Raw genomic sequence first — 17,265 nt, forward strand, 5'->3', positions numbered from 1 at the left:
TGTCTGAAGAAACTAATAAAAAAACATTGTGGTCCCTAATTGTCAAAGATACATTAAATGAAATTATTATATGTATGTGATAGCTTGAAATATGAATGATTAACTATTAACTTGCTAGGGTGCCCCAGTGCATAAATAATCAGCTGGGCCACTATATTAACCCCCCTTCCTCCCACTCTCTGTCAGTTTTTTCTATACTGGAATACTACCTACTTGCCCAACATTTGTTGTGCAGCACTTTGGTTAATATCATGTATCATGAATTTAAGAAAAATCCTAAAATAACTCACCATAGGGTCTTGAGTTTAGGTAATAAACAAGGAGCCATTTTAAGGCCGTCATCATGTCAGTTTATATTGTATTTTAGTCATTCATATCCTCAAACAAAATTTCAATTAAATCAGCACAAACCACTTTACACACAGTAAGCCTGGAGCTTCTAGGGCCCCAGGGCAGCTGGCTGCCTTATCTGGAAACACCAAACTGACAGCGAGGTTTATGAATTGTACACACAGTCTCCCTGGTTGAGAATACATTAAATTATTTACTTACTCAAGCATGTAGTTGGATCTCTGAACAGCTATTATCTACCATATAGTGGTAATAATGCACTACATGTTCCTAATACAGGGAATCCGTAAATCTGCTTTTATGTATGAGGACTGGAATGACAAAAACTGTAGTCAATCCAAATTATTTTTTAAATGCCTTTTTCCCATAGGTTTAAAAATGGCAAATTAAGATTAGTTTTTCCTTTCCATAGTCTCTATGTATCATCTGACCAAATAAGACATGTCTGAAAGGTAATAAAGTTTAAACCACAATTTATTCAAAGAAAAGAAATCTGTCAAATGAAACTGCGTTAAATGTATTATTTCATGTGGGAATATAGATCAGTTCATCTGTGCAAATTATTTTGGGTGCAAAATTATGTGAAATATCTGGTATGTTTATATAAATAATGTGATACGTTTATGAGACATAAAGTCAAGCCACACCAAGTTTTTTCTTAATTGTAAAAAGCCTTTTATTACATTCTTAAATCCACATATTGTATCACCATTGTGCAATAAAACTTTACTGTGTTCAAACCTCTTGGGCTTTATATCCATAACATACCATAAATTATTTCTTATTAAAATCTATATTGATTTAATAATAATAATAATAATCTTAAAATAGAGTGAATATATAAACAAGGATCATGACAAGAGAAACTTTTAGGGAGACATCTTTAAAAACGCTCTTTAAAAAAATAGAATTACATCTCTCCAAGACATAAAGAACACTAAACTGATGAGAAAAGAAACAGTACACGTAGGGATAAAAAAATTAAGAAACAAAAGATCACAACAAAACCAACACAAGATTCAGAGATAATAATCCATCTTTTATATTTATTGTACTATATTTACTTTTTTTAATATCCTATTTAATCTATGACTCAAACTCCAAAAAAAAAGTCTTGCAATAATGATATTAGACAGGGGTAAAATCTTTGATACTTCTGAAGTCAAACATTCACAAGAACATGTACTGTACACAGTGATCAAGGTTTTAAGATCTTCTATTATGGTGCGAGGTGTCTTGCTAGCTATAGACGAACTGCAGACACTGAAGGACAGAGAGCCCAGCTATCTCCCTGAGTAACAACCCTAAACGGAAATCCAAGTGCAGATCTTCAGTGCTGCCCTCTGGGCAGCTTATAGGCCTGCAAAAACTCTAAAGTATACTAAATCCTTTGTCTAAATCAGCATGTCTAACACTCTCAACACACAAAGTATTGCACTTTGTTACAATCTGTAAGTATCATCTGTCGGTCATCATGTCAGCTGAGAGCTGACCTCTGTGTGTTGGCTGTATATTTGGTACATTATATACATTACTAAATAACATTATTTGTCGTGCTGCAATGTGTTGGAGTGCTTTCGAAAATGTACAGTAATACATAGCAACAAAGGCCCAACATACTGAGAACAATGGGAAAGACCTTATTGCACAATCCCACCATGCCACTGTTTTACGTACCCGGCAAAGAGTAATACCCCTTCATACTATGTGAGATAATGTATGGCGAACAGCACTGTCCCAGCAGTGCAAAGCAAACCAGGCTGACATATTAAATAGAGCTAGACATCCAAAATATGTCGTGTGATTGTCTTAAAATGCTTCAGATAAAAAATAGCGTTGATTACAACTATTCTTTTCTAGTAGCTTCTTTAGGACACTGGCAGAATGACACATACAGAAATCCAATATGCCCCCCTACTTTGTAAAAAAGATTTCATCTGGACACACCCTTGTGTCTCCAGACTTTACTTCAGATAGATCTGTATCTAAGTAGGGCTTCCTGGACCTGAAGGCCTGAACTGCTCTCAAATGACAGAAAAGCAGTCAGAGATGAGTAAGTACATCCAGCAGTTTAGTTTAGCTTTTTGTCTTCTATCCAGTTTTAAGAGCATAATAATATATTTTAGGATAGTTTTGTCATCACTGGCCTTCAAATTTCACCACTAATTGTTACGTTTTCGAAGAAACTCTCTAGTATGTATGCAGAAATACTAACTCAGGGGGGTAGCTGATGGCTCTGTCAACCCTTTGCTGTGCCTTGTAGCGTTTGAAGAGGGTGAGGTAGTAAGGGAGCGCGGGGAAAAGGAACAGAGGAGATAATTCTCCAATCAAAACACCTTGGCTTCCTGTGTCTGCCTCAACCCGAAGCAGTGAGAGTTGACACAGACAGTAAATCCCCTCTAATTTATGTCTAGGGAGCTTAAGAAACACCCTCACCCACAAGTTCACTCTCCTCATCCAACCAAGTAGGTGGGAATGTGGTCAACTGTCACATTTCAACATCAAACTCTCAGTTCATTTTCTTTCTATAAACCCAGTCTTTCGAATCTGCTGGTTAAGACGCTGCTGGAGGTTTTGAGCCATGGCACTCTTCTGCACAGGGGGCCTGAGGTGTGACAGTTCCAGATGCTCCTCCATGGAGAGTCGACATAACCCCACAGTGGTCGGCTGCCCAGCACTTTGTTCATCCAGCTTACTGGATCTACAGTGGGAGGGCGTATCTAGCATTTCTGGCTGGTTTAATATACGTTTTACAGATGGCAGTCTGAGTGTGAACCCGTAAAGTCTTGTGCCAAGAGTTCATTTTGGATTCTAACAAGGACTCATAAGTGTCTTTCCAACAATAACAATCTTTCCGTCCCAGAACCCCAAAGTTTTCTTAGAGAACTGAGCTCACGACTGCTCTTATCTTACATGATTCTAAAGGTGTTTTTATATATATATATAAAAGGAGCATCTGAAAATACTTTCAAAATACCATTGTGATTCTCTCTCTCAAAGTGGCATTTTCAAGGGGAAAAGGTATTAGGGCTGAGGTCACTGATTGCATAAAAAAAAAAGAGCTCACTTATTTCAGTGTCTGTAGGTGTGCTAGTAAAAATACCTACAAAGATAAGTGCCATGTGTTGGGCTCTGTAAGCAAGAGTTTGTAGGTGCAGGGTGGCAGACACTCTAAATGTCTGCCCTTGATTTACACAGTTTAAAAACCCTGTTTGTGAGTTTGATCATGGTCCCTTTAAACAGTTTGTTCGTACATTACAAAACTGCTAAATATGGGTGCTACCGAAAATATTGAATGCAAATACTGCAAACCGCCACAAAGTGGGTGAGGATTTTAAGTATGTACATTCTATATTGAGCCTAGGGCTGTGCTGAAGGGTAAAGGGGAAAAGGGGGATACATTCAACGATAGCTTACAGGAACTGTGAGAATGGTGAAAGTCAAATTCAGCTTCATGAGAGGTTTAAGGTCTTCTCATAGAAAAATATTTTTGAGAATACAAATGTCGGCTACTCTTTAATAAGTCCCTAAAAAAGATGTTACATGCACTGCAGCATCAGTTGCTATAGTGTTACGCTGAAGCTGAACGAACTGGCTTGCAGGGCAGTGTGAGCTACTCCACAGGGTTGGGAGCTCATTGTTGAGAGGAGTGTGTCCTAAAGTGTAGCGTGCAGGATTGTCATTGAGCTGCTGGTTGGTTTTAGCCTCAGCTGGTTGCCACATTATTTCCCCCTCCCTACACCTCAATGTCTCTGGTTGAATCCCGCTATTTAGCTAAATGTTGTTAGCCCTCTGTGGAGTCTGGGAAGGAGATTTCACTGCCAAAAACCTCCCGATACAGAGGAGGAAAGGTATATGCTGTCTCAGGGTGGACCAGACGGAAAAACTCCAGTTTGTCGATGTGAAGGTTGCAAATGGACTTCAGGATGGGAAGCTTAGACACCATCTAGAAGGAACATACAGAAGAGCAAACAAACAAACCGTCAACAGCGAAATAAAAGCCTCTTATTTACGAGAGTGGTCTGAGAGACCTCCAGCTTACAGCGGGGTCTCTGAGCATGACTGGCCGAGCGACGAGCTAGCGGCCGGGGCAGGCGCCTGCTGGCTGTCGCCTGCTGGCTGTCGCCTCACTTCTCAACTCCGAAAACTTTGAAACAAATTGTCAATTCGGCATCAATTTTCGCAAGACTGCCTATATTCGAAATCTAAACAGTTAATTTCTCGCCTAAAACATTGTCAGAAGTGAAATTAGTGATGAATAAGATGGCGAAAATTGTTAAAATTCCCGTTGTTGGTCTGTCTGTACCGGAAACCCTCGTTGACCTAGGTTCATATGCTGAAAAGGGAAAAGAGAAAAGACGCTGCCCTGAAGCAGGAGCTGAAGGCGTTACAGGAACTGCGGCCAGAGGGACTTAAAAATCCCCAAATTGGTCCAGTCGGAACACGGGAAAAAAAGGGTTCTAGGAATTTTATGTTCTAGGAACTGCAAAAATCCCTCCGGTCAGAAAGCGGCTAATGTTACTAGTACTTAAAAACAGTTCTGAAATGCAAAATAATAGCGATTAATCGAGATAAAAAAAAATGTATCGTTTGACAGCCCTAAATTAAACATCTTATTAATACGTTACGTGAACACAGCATCATGTCAATTGTTTTCACCAAAATGTAATGCGGCAGGATTTGTACCTTGGCTAGTTTCTCTTCTGATGCTCCCTCTTTTTGTAGGCAGCGCTGCAGAGCCAAGTAGACTTTCTCCTGCAACTTCTGTATCTTCTGAACATCTGTCAGCCAGGGTCGGTCTGAGCAAAATTAGAGTGACAAGATGGTTTCATTGGGGTTGTCATGTTGCCAATTTGAAACTGCATCTGGTGAGGTTAACAATGTACAAACATCTAGGAGAAGAATAGGAGACTGGTCTCTGGATAGGGTGCACAGACTGAGTTGGTGAAAGTTAATTTAAGATGTGAACACACTTTATTTTGATTCTTCTTTGCTTCTTTTTACATATATGGATGGATAATGCAATCTGAACAATGCAGTCCTAAGAAAATAGGTTAAAAGTGAAACTGTATCCTTAAGAAGCTACTTGCAAAGACTGGTTTTAGTTGGAGTGAAATTCCATTTGTCACAAAGGTCTTAAATCACGTGCATAATTATCCTGTCATTTTGCAAACATTTGATCGTGACAATAGCGACAGTAGTGTAGGAAAAATGTTTTCTAATTTTTAAAGAGGTCATCCTCTGTTATTATGAAATAAATATAATCTCACCTGGTGAAAGCAGCACAACAGCACTGAAGAGAGCCATCTCTTCCTCGGACATCTGTATACGGCTCAGGCTTTTAGCTAAGTCAAACACTGCATTCACAAGATCGTCACAGCCTAGAGGGGAGGAGAAGGAGAACAACAAAGTCATCATCAAAACAGAAGCTACTGACTGTGATGATTTTGACACAAATGAAACATAAAACAAGTTGATGTAATATCTCCCTGCTCCTCCTTTCATAAAGTGTTTCCCATACAGACAGACAGATAGAGAGAGACTCACCAAGAGCTTTGAAAAGATCAGCAGTGGCAAACTTTCCATCAAAGAGCAATGTATTATTGATGGGGTTATAGGCCCGACACATACGGATCAGAAGAACATTCATGCAGCCTGTGGACACAAAAGAAAACCAGAAATATGATTAGTGACAGATACTGTACATATTTAAATAGTTATAGCTATTATAGCTGAACAAGTTGGAATAGAGGAAAAAGAGCATGCACACTTAGTTTGTTAAATCTGCCGTGTCATGTTTGTATGAATTGAAACATTCTCAAGGTTCTCAAAGTCATTTTATGTCATTTATATTTCATTTACTCGAGTTGACATGAGTGACACGGAATTTGTCACCTGTACAACAGAGGATGTAATTTACATCATCAAGGCTTTTGTATTATCACTGTTGATGTGTTACTGTGGATTTGACCCACTTATAGTAATTTGACTTTCAAGAATTTGGTCCTGTTTGATCCTATTCATAACTTCTGATAAGCCTACATTCACAATCCTGTATCTTCAGGTGTTAGTCAGGTTTGGCAGATTTATGAGTGTGAACACATCTCAAACCTTTTATTATCAACATTTCTGTTTGGCACGTTTAATTGGTCTAATTAAACTCCTTTGTGTGCGTGCTTCCTCCTCATGAAATGAGAATGCCTTGGCTGCCACTCAAAGCCATTAATCTATTGTTTTGAAATATGTATTGTTTGGGTTGTCACTGAAAACCCAAACAACCCAAAAAACTGTACATTTCTAACACTTGAAATGTGTTAGACACAAAGGCCTCGACAAATTCTGAGTTGAGGCACTTCACAGTATGATGACCTGAGCGTGATTAAAACAAGGCCAGCCATTCTTCAGAAGCATCTTTTCAATTCACTCTACAATTCACTCATGTGATCACAGAGTTCACTCATGTGAAGTCATCTACCACCTGAGGGTATTATAACGTTTATGACAACAGCTGTCTTTGTCACAGCTAAAGGTTTGAAATGGAATAAACATACACACAGCAGGATGGCTGTCTTGCTGAGGGCACATGTCTTGTAAAAACAGCTCCTGACTGTTACTTCGCTTCGTGTGTGTGTGTGTGTGTGTGTGTGTGTGTGTGTGTGTGTGTGTGTGTGTGTGTGTGTGTGTGTGTGTCATGCACTGACCTGCTTTGAGGAGGATAATCTGATCATTCTGGCAGAGGTCCATGAAGCCAGCAATAGGCTTGGCAAACTCTACCACATACTGGATTGCATTGGTGATGTGAACGGCACATTGTTGCCACATCACCTCAGCTGTCTGAAAGAAGAAAGGCAGGGACGCTTTTATGAGAATTACAATACAAGAGAGGCATCATACAAGTTGTACTCCATTATTCTCTGTTGACTCTGTGCTTATCTAGACTTTGGTGGAGTGATTTCCCCTAAAGACGTCCTGACCTACATCATATTTGATAATAATATCTCTCTTTAAACTCGTCCTAAAAACCTTGACTAGTGAGACAAAAGGCCCAGTAGGAGATGTGTGATAAAAATGTTTGGTTTTACAAGAATCAACTACGGTGACAAGAAGGGAACACTTTCGGAAACTTCCTTCTAGAAGTTTTACAGTTGATTTTTGTGCAAGGTTAAAAACTAAAAAAACATTTCTCTGTGAACTTTGTACAAGAGAACAACTATAATGATATAAAATGTGTAACTTTAGATTTAGACTGTACAGAACAGTTCACAATACAGTTCATTTGACCAACTATCACTTTATATAGGTAGATGGTAACACTTTTTCAATATACCCCATTCTTGTTTTGTGTATAAATGTCATATGTTTGCAAAACAAAAATGTGTCATATATACCTTGGTCTGGTATGAGCTTGTCTCCTCCGGGCTATACAAGGTCCACGCCATTCTCTTTAGCTCGTCTGTGCTGTACTGGCTCGTCTCTATATGGGACTTCAGCACACTCTGAGTTATACGCTCTAAACAGAGGGAAAGGTGTTGTTTTAAAGATAGATTTAAGGTTTAAACACACAACAGCAGTAGCCATTATACAGTAGCTAGGCATTACGGGATGTATACTGACCTAACTCAAGCAGGGAGCAGCCCTCGGGCAGCGGGTTGAGGATAGCATGTGAGAAGAGTCCAGAGTCGTGCAACAGCTGGTACTCATGCTTGATGCTGTGGTGGGCGTCTACAAAGTCGAAGTTGGTCTGTTCTGGTGAACTCTGAGAGGATGAGCTGCTGCCTGCACTGCCACCCATCATATCCAGGTTACAGTACTCGCTACATCCATCCTCTGGGGTCAGCGGCAGATCTAAAAGCAAGCCTTCTGGCAGCATGCTGATGTCGTCCTGGTCACTGAGCGTGGTGCTGGAGCCTCTTCTGTAAGTGCGGCAGTGGTCGGCCATGTTGCTATTCTCCTCGCGGACACTAAGCCCCGCACACTCCTGGGACTGCTGGTGCTTCTGGACCTCTGCATACAGGCTGTCGCGCTGCTTTTTGGACATTCGACCAAACTTGACCGCTGCAACAGAAGGATGTAAAAACAAAAATTAAACATTCAGGAAGGTATAGTCTAGGTCAAACAAGGATTACATAAAAAGTGGTGCGGTGGAAACTCAGAGTTAATTAAATATAGATTGAGTAGCTGAACTCACCATCACGGCTCATGCCCAGCGCGAGACACTTCTGCAGCCTGCAGTGCTGACAACGGTTACGGTTGGTCCGGTCGATTAAACAGTTCCTCTGTCGTGAGCAGGAATACATAGCATTGTTCTGCTGGCTGCGTCGGAAGAAACCCTACAGACAAAAAGACACACACAAAATGTGAATCAGTGGTACACCATGTGAGCATCTAAACGCTTTTTGGGTATAAACAAAATGCTTTGATTAGACTGATCAGAATGGTGATAACAACACGTTAAAGCTGCAGTAACTGATGAGCGAGATGGGTGATAGCTCACCTTGCAGCCTTCACAGGTGATGACACCATAGTGAATCCCTGATGATTTGTCGCCACAGATTTTACACGGAATCACCTCTATTTGAGCTGGAGAGAGATGAAAGAAGGGGAAAAAAATCAGTGAAATTGTAAAAAAAAAAACACACATATGGACCTCAAAACATAGAAGAGTTTAATTTTGTAGTTAGTTACCTAGAAACAAATAAATACATGGATTTATTGAAAAATAACATGATTAAATACTAATTACTGTCATTGCATAATGAGAGTCATAACACTGTGTATTTCTTTCATAACGGCACAATAATTTAAATTTGAAAGAATTAGCCAATTGATACGATAACGTTCTGCAACTTTTTTGACAATCGGTTAATCGTTTGAGTCATTTTTCAAGCAAACTTGCCTCCAGTGTAAGAATTTGCTGCTTTTCTCTGATTTACATCATTGAATATTTCTGAGTTTTGGACTGATGGTCAAACAAAACAGTTAAAGATCATCTTGGGCTCTGTGATGGGCATTTTCTGACATTCTATAGACAAGACAACCAATCGATTGATCAAGAAACCAATTGGCAGAGTGATAAATATATTTAAAAATGTATGCAGTCCTACAGTCATACACAGCATGTGATTTTAACCATTTCAGTTGTTGCACAATTGGTATCTAAATAAATATGCATAGAAAACCCAGCCCACATGTACGTAACAAGTAAACATATCGTTGGTCACTGTCGAAGATATAGACACGTTACTGGAACATTCAATATTTTCTTTTTAGGCGTATCATGCTGACTGCAGTTATTGTCAATACAACAGCCTCAGTCGTACAACCCAGATGTTTTTACTCAAACCAAACTCAAACAAGACAACCACCGCCTTGCACGTGGCATTTATTGGTGCAGGTAGACTTTTCACAAGAAATTCACGTTATTTCTTGACAGTCAAAGGTTGTCCGTGCACTACGAGGTTTGAAAGGTAGCTAATAATGATTACATTAATTTCACAGGCTTGTGAAGAAACAAGAGAAGTGTCAAGAACACAGTGTATCCCGTGATTGACAAAGTAGACTACGTATACATTATACACTTTGAATTAATTGTGGAAGCCTGAGCCTTCTTACTCAGGAACAGCCTGCTCTTTTCATTATGCCGTTTATCTAAGTAGCTGGGCCTCCCAGAATAGCCGGTCAATTGCATTAGCTGAGGCCCAGGGTTATAAAGTTTCCTCTCTCTCTCTCTCTCTCTCTCTCTCTCTCTCTCTCTCTCTCTCTCTCTCTCTCTCTCTCTCTCTCTCTCCCCTCCAGCATGAACAAAATGTTAGCAGGTTAACAAAGGCATACTGCTGTTCTGAACCCTCCAAGGCCTATAACTGTAACCCACAAAACATCTACAACTGACTGTTACGACATAGACTGTGTGCAAGATTAAATTTGGCTCGGGCAGCAGGGTGTGCCAAACAATCCCTAAACCACTTTTGTTGGATAACAGAGGGTATTAAGTAACCTGTAAAACGCAGGGACGGCTTTAACCGGCCATCACAGCTGGCTCTCCAGAATTTTTTTCTTCTAAAGGCTCGTTGATAAACTACTCAAGACCAACTGATCACATGAGTCACTGTGTGGGGAGAGATATGCTTTGCACAAAGAGGCAAAGCAAAATAGGTTAGTCACTGACATTACTCTGAAAATCTAAACTTAGAGGGGGGGGAACCTTCAACATTTTCTCTCCAAAAAGACTTTCTGTGCAGTGCAGGTGACATATTTGAGTGTTTCTGTTGGGTAGAATTCCTACTGGTTAACGCAACTGACGGATATAAATAAATAAATGGCAATGGGGGGAAAAATCCCTTTCTATTGCTCCCTTTATACTTCCCCCTCCAGAGCCTCACCTCCACCCTTCAGCCTGTTATATAACTGCCGTCTGGCCACATTCCACGAACACACTCATTCAAAGGTGGTTGTCTTGGCAACAGTGTGACGATACTCACTCACCCTTCCTGCACTACCATTGGATGCTGAGTGAGCGACTCTGTCTGTGACTCGCCACCTCACCTGCCAGTCAGCTGAGCTGCACCGGCTGCACCATCAGGCCGAGGGAGCAGGAGCTGCTCCACTGACACAGTTTCTCATTCAGCGCAGGGGGAGGCACTTGTCCTGGCAGCCTCACAAGGAACACAATCTGGTTTCTTGTAGTTTTAAGGTGGAACCAAATCAGTTAAGTTAAGGAAGAGTCTTCCTTTTGGTTTGGAAGGACAACAATGTAAGGTTTGATTACCGAAAAGATGGATGATCAGATGAAACTGGCAGGGCTAACTGCCCCCTTTGCACAACATCTGGAAATATTTCCTAAAACATCTAGTACAGTAAGCTGCAGCAAGGGGCAACAGACATAGCTAATAGTAGCTCTCAACAAGTTGCAGCATGTCAAGTATTTGAGTGAAATGTCAGCTGTGTTTGAGCTAGAACATAAATCTATTTTTACTGTGGTGCAGTTGGCTGCCCAGTGATTCCTTCTGCCATTCTGGTCTATTGGCAAATACATGTTGCACAAATCACAGCTCAGCACAGAAGTGTACACTGTTTAGTGTAAATAGCAGTGTGCAGAGCAGTTATTACTCTGTCTGTGACAGCTAAAACAGTCTTCTCTCTGACTGTAAGTTTTTTGGTATGTTGCGTTGCAGCATGCGCCTGAACAACAGTTTCTTTATTCTCATCGGAGTTTATTTAGAGCATTTCCTTGAATCTTGGTCCTAAGACAGCATGTTCTTTACACAAACATCCATTCTGTGTGTTAAATGCTATTAGCATATATTAGAGGCTACATGTTTAGACTTTTTGAAATTTAACTTGGCTAGGTGAATACTAGGTTTGAAGTTTAAATGGAGCTTAGACAATATTCAGTATATAAATAAATCACAAAACTGTAATTTAATACACCTCATAGGATCTTTGGTGTGCAGTATACGCAAAGTCATCATAATTTGCATTCCATTTTCTAGAACATCATTGCAGAAAGCATCTTTTCACATAGGAGGTATTTTAACACAAGAGCCTTATAGTCTGTTCACACTGCAGCGTTAGGAATAATTGCGTCGCTTTAATCATGTGAGCTTGGTGCGGCCGGGTTGGCTCAGTGGGTAGAGCAGGCGCACATATACTGAGAGGTTTATGCCTCAATGCAGAGGTCCAGGGTTTGAATCCAACCTGTGACAATTTCCTGCGTGTCTTTCACCTAGCTGTCCTGTCAAAATTAAAGGTGGAAAAGCCCAAAAAAAAAATAAAAAGTCATGTGAGTTTCAATGCGGGCAGTGTGAGCGTGCCATTAAAATTAATTTATATGTGGTGATTTAAAATACCTTTTTGTGTTAGTTGTCAGCACTTTTCTACATCAGTGCTGTAGTCTATATGGACAACATTTAATTTCCGGGATTGTTCAGGTGCTGCCGGAAATTCAGCCGGATGTCCCTAATTTTCGGCCGGATGTCCGTCACCTTCCGCTTTCTTTGTGTTGGCATTCTAAACTCCAGTCGGTTTATGAGGACTATGGTTAACTGCTCCTCTCTGCAGGCTAAATCGAGACAGCTAGCTAGACTCTGTCGAATCTGAGTTTTCTGTTGCAAGACTAAAACAACTTTTGAATGAGCACGTTCCACCAAAAGAGGTACTTTCCCGGGGTTATTTTGCCAAGGCTGCGCTTAGCGCCGGCCAAGAGGATTGTGATTCGTTTAAAGAAATGCCAATAAACCAGAGCACGTTTTTCTCCCATCCTAGAATACTGTGTGGACTAGCCAGACCCTCCTCCGCAGCACTGTGGAGGAAGGTCTGTTAATGCGAGACTGTGCTGTAACACCTTTGCTAGGGAGACTTTGCACTCCCATCCCAGCTAATCAAACTGAGTCCAAGGTCCTATTTACCTTACACTTACGTTAACATGACATACTGTGTACTTTATCTACATTCTGAGGAGCTCATGGGGGCCTCTATAGGAAGAACAGCATATATGGTGTATTGTGCAACATACTGTAGAGCTTGGTTACCAATAGAGAGGGTTTACACAATCAAAGTTGGCAATTATTTAAATAAAAATGCACTAATGTCCTCCGTTTGTCATTCTCTCTTTTTACATATCTCCCAATTCAGGGCCAAAACTACCACGTTTTTTCTATACAGCTAATGTGAACGGTAATGACCGCTTTTTCTCTTCTTCTCCTCCTCCCACTGACCTACCTAGAGAATGCAGATAGTATATTATGGTCTGACACTAATCCCAAACTTTTAAAAATGCACTGCAGGTTTAGGTAATTACTCAGCAGATGCAGTAGTGGAATAAGAGGTATTAGTGTATACATTAAAATGAGCCCATTGCATGTAAAGGCCTGCATCATGCATCTCTCTTAACCGTAGACCTTGCCGATGGTTTTTAGAGCAGTAGAGTAACACTGAATATTACAACATTTTACAAAAATGTGTATTATAAGTGACCAAATGATTTCCTTTCATCTTTTTTGTGGTACCGTCAGCATAATGTAATAAACATAATTACTTTCCTGGCAGTCTTGAGGAAGAGAATATTAATTGTATTTCAATCTGCACACATCTAAAAAGAATTGCAACAGTACAGCTGTCAGCCCAACCAGGTGAAGATAGATAGATTATTTTCATAATCATGTTGACTTGATATGAATCTATACTATTCTACATACTTAACACCTTTCCCCACTCATTTCATTCACATGCTGAACAACAATGCTATGCCTGCCAAGAAACCAGGCTTCACCCTCTGTGCCTCTGTAATCCCTCACTATTGATCAGAGAGGATAAAGTGCATTCAGTTGATGGTGCTGTTTATGCAGCTCCAAGCCCAAACCCTAGTGTGCCTCTGCAACACAAGCAAAACCAGACTGAGGAATTCAGTTCACAGCATGTAATTTTGCATGCTGCTCCAAACCACAAGAACAAATTTAGGACGATGCTGCAGCAATCACAGTCGCCTTGAATAAAAATCTCTTTACGTCTGTTTAGATGTCCCTTATCCTTACTTGGAACATAGATATGGCCAATCCAAAAGACTTAAGATACTGAAAACAAAAATATAATCTGTAAGTAATTATTGTGCAGCAAAATGAATTGTTTCCCTAGTAGTTATACCCTGTAAAGCGACTTTGAGTTTGTGAAAAGCGCTATATAAATTCAATTTATTATTATTAGTAGTAGTAGTCATAATAAGCAGAAAGGCACAGACTTAACATTAGCTTACACTTTGCTTGCATACTAACATGCAGGCTGGGTGAAGAGTTAAAGCTTCAGATAAGGGGAAAGGAATCTTAGCACGCAGTTGTCAGAGAGAAAGGGCACCTTGACACATACTGTAGCTTGCTGTGAACTTGCCCAAGGCTGCAACAGATAGTGGCTTTGAGGCTGAGCTCAGCACAGCAGTGAACTTGGAGAGCAGAGAGCGCCCTTTCCTTTTTACTGCCACCCTACCTTTGATCCTGGGCTAACTGAGCTCCAACACAGCTCTGCACAGCATTAGTCCACTAAGGCATAACATCTATAAGTGCTTTATTGAAGTTTGTCTACCGGTATTTGATCGTGTTGCATCATAGGCTACCTACCTAACCTGTTTGTGCAACAGTTTACACGAATAACTCTGAGAGATAAACAGCATTGTTTGCGATCTACCAGGTATAAATGTGACTCAGGGAAAATGCATCTATACACTGCTTGTGATAGCCACACTCTTATGTAACTTGTGTTTTCTCCGTAAAGTAAATGTAATTGAAGACTGGAGAAAACATTGTGGGTAATGTGGTATTTTTACAAAATGAGATTGACAAGCCGTGCTTGACTGCAGTGACACATACTCTGGTTGATGTAACCTTAGCTGACAGGGGAAACTGAGCATAACTGAACCCTGCTGTGCTTCATGGTTACATGTGGGCTTTCTGTGCTCACATCCTGCTTTTCGCTGCAGTGCATGGCTTTGACATCACAACTCCAACATCAAACAACTGTAGCATGTTAAATCCTTACTATAAGTAAATAGATATTTGTTTTTAGATTTCATATATAAAATATGTCTCACACAACATCAGATGTTAGTTTTTGTAAGAAAAAGTAATAAAAGGCGGCATGCATCTTGCAAGGTGCATTACACTCAGGCTCTCCCAGTGCAGCTCAAATCTACAATATTTAAAAGAGGAACATTCTGTTCTGATAACTGATTGAAATGATCAACATTGTCTCATTAGTAATGATGACAGACCATGGCCCTCCACCCCTACGGTGGCCGACAGGGGCAAACGCACTGCAACTTAATGAAACACACGCAAACAGACAAAACACAAGCAAATTAAGAAAACATCTTCATTAATTTGACAACACATGCGCAGCATTTAGCAAACGCGCTGCAAATACACACAACACAACCAAATACACCAACGCTCTGCAAATACAGAAACAACACAATCCCCGAAAACAAATGCAACAAAAAAAACGCAGCATCCAGATTACACAACGGAAGTTCTCCAGACCTCTAGGGAGAGCGCTAAGTGGAACAGCTTGATTTTCGACCCATTTTGTGCTTTTTTTTTTTGCATCGTTTCTGTATTTGCAGCGCGTTTGCTAAATGCTGCGCATGTGTTGTCAAATTTTAATTTTTGCTCGTGTTTTGTCTATTTGCGTGTGTTTCATTAGGTTGCAGTGCGTTTGCCCCTGTCGGCCACCGTATCCACCCCCAGGCATACACAAACTTGCTCTATCCTCAATGACAGAACTAGGTCAATGGAGTCTCTCTCTCTCTCTCTCTCTCTCTCCCTCTCTCTCTCTCTCTCCCCCCCACACACTGGCCACCATACTGCTGACGCTGAAAACAAATACACGCTGGCTGATGAACTAACTATAACAGTGAAACACAGTTCAACACACCATCAGTGCTTTGAGGCACATTAAAACATCAAATAAAAAAAATTTAAAAAATGACACCAGTGTTTACACCAAATTGTAAAACTAATGGTCGGTTCATACAAAAGTCATACGAAACTGTAATGAAATACAGCAAACAGGGAGAAAGCTCTAAGAAAAGGGGAACTATTTATTAACCGTAAACAACCCCTGCCAACAGATTTTTTGCTCGGTTTGACAGCCTCTGAATCACTCCGCTCCCTCCCTCCCTCCCTCCCTCTCCTCTCTTTCTTACATAAGTGGAGTCACCGGTGAAATAAATAATACACAACTACGCATTCGTCAAAGGCAAAACTGAATAAATGCACAAAACCCCCTTACAGTTTATACAAATAAACTAAACACACTCATGTTAAGACATATGCGTAAAGCCTATAGCCTACATGTATCTGTGCTAAAATAAACCACTTCTTAACATTCTAAATGTGCTTATTAAGCTTTAACAACTTTCAAAGTCCTTAAGGTGACTATTTTGCATACAATCTAGAAGCTGTGTTTTAGTTCCCCGATGTAATGTGGTGTATTTTCCAGTGGGAGCATGCTGCCTACGCACTTTGGACTCTGTCTCAAAGCAGTGCCATCCCCACGCTAAATAAAACTCAAAAGTTAATATACAAAAACCAGACTTAAAAAAAATACATTCTAACAAATTTAAACATTTTCACAAACTCACCTCTCATGTCGGCGGTGAAGTCTAGCCAACTCTTCAAGTCATACAACTCCAGGTGGAAATGAAGCCAAGAAACACTGAGAGCGACGCGCACTTATTTGCTCCAAACCGGAGCAGCTGAGAATTGTCACAACAGCAAATCCTCATATGGATTTTCTACCTTTTCTTCGCATGCGTCAACCTTAAAATAAACAGAAGCAACGGCGTGTTTAGTTTGTTACTTTCTGTCAGCTTGCGCGAGTCTCAGATTGACAGTTTTGCTAAAACACCTATGCGGTAATAAAGCAGCTACAGCTCCGTGTCTTCTCACAGCTCTGTCCTGCTCTGACTCTGCGGCTCTCTCACCTAGTTTCGGCGCGTGGACTACACATGAGCGCGGTCCGCCTGCCTCGTGCCCCGTGATCCGACGCGCGCGCCACCCTCCGCGCGCAAGTAGGTTCTCGCGTGCGTGGGAAAGTGTGGCAGTGTGTCAGTTCAGTTCAGACCGACCAGTCAACCAGCGAGGGGACTATAAATAACAACCACACAGTTTTATTTCCTGGCAGACAATTTACCTTTAATAATCAGCAGCAATGTTACATTTTTCTTCCCCACTATTGCCCAATAAAAAGGAACTATGATACATTTTAGATAAGAGGTCTCTAGCACAACCTTTAATATAGCTTAAGCATAGGTTGCTATACATTCTTAGAGATTTTTAAACAGACTTGAAGGGCCACGTGGATGTTTTGCATGTTTTCATTCACTATAAACCACATAAAGACCAATAGCAGAGACAGCTCACAGCTTAA

General features: G+C 40.6%; 1 protein-coding gene across 1 annotated transcript; it reads right to left on the reverse strand.

Annotated features, from left to right (window-relative positions):
- Positions 1 to 1,013: 1,013 nt before the first annotated feature.
- Positions 1,014 to 16,843, reverse strand: rorca (RAR-related orphan receptor C a). Its single transcript, XM_078259148.1, has 10 exons — positions 16,478 to 16,843; positions 8,846 to 8,931; positions 8,540 to 8,681; positions 7,966 to 8,406; positions 7,740 to 7,861; positions 7,053 to 7,185; positions 5,899 to 6,006; positions 5,622 to 5,732; positions 5,038 to 5,150; positions 1,014 to 4,297 (listed from the first exon to the last, which is right to left on the reverse strand). Exons 1-10 carry the CDS (start codon positions 16,482 to 16,484, stop codon positions 4,136 to 4,138), a joined length of 1,425 nt encoding a protein of 474 aa, XP_078115274.1. The 5' UTR covers positions 16,485 to 16,843; the 3' UTR covers positions 1,014 to 4,135.
- Between the last annotated feature and the right edge of the window lie 422 nt (positions 16,844 to 17,265).

This window comes from Sander vitreus, chromosome 9 (genome assembly GCF_031162955.1).
Source record: "Sander vitreus isolate 19-12246 chromosome 9, sanVit1, whole genome shotgun sequence".
In the NCBI taxonomy this organism is placed as follows: Eukaryota; Metazoa; Chordata; class Actinopteri; order Perciformes; family Percidae; genus Sander; species Sander vitreus.

What these genes read in the sequence shown, in the direction of transcription:
- rorca (XM_078259148.1), bottom strand. An exon ending in TCACCTGTGAAGGCTGCAAG is followed by an intron (nt 8,682 to 8,845) that starts GTGAGCTATCAC and finishes TTTTGTCTGTAG; the next exon opens with GGTTTCTTCCGACGCAGCCA. An exon ending in TGTTGTGCTGCTTTCACCAG is followed by an intron (nt 5,151 to 5,621) that starts GTGAGATTATAT and finishes AATTTTGCTCAG; the next exon opens with ACCGACCCTGGCTGACAGAT.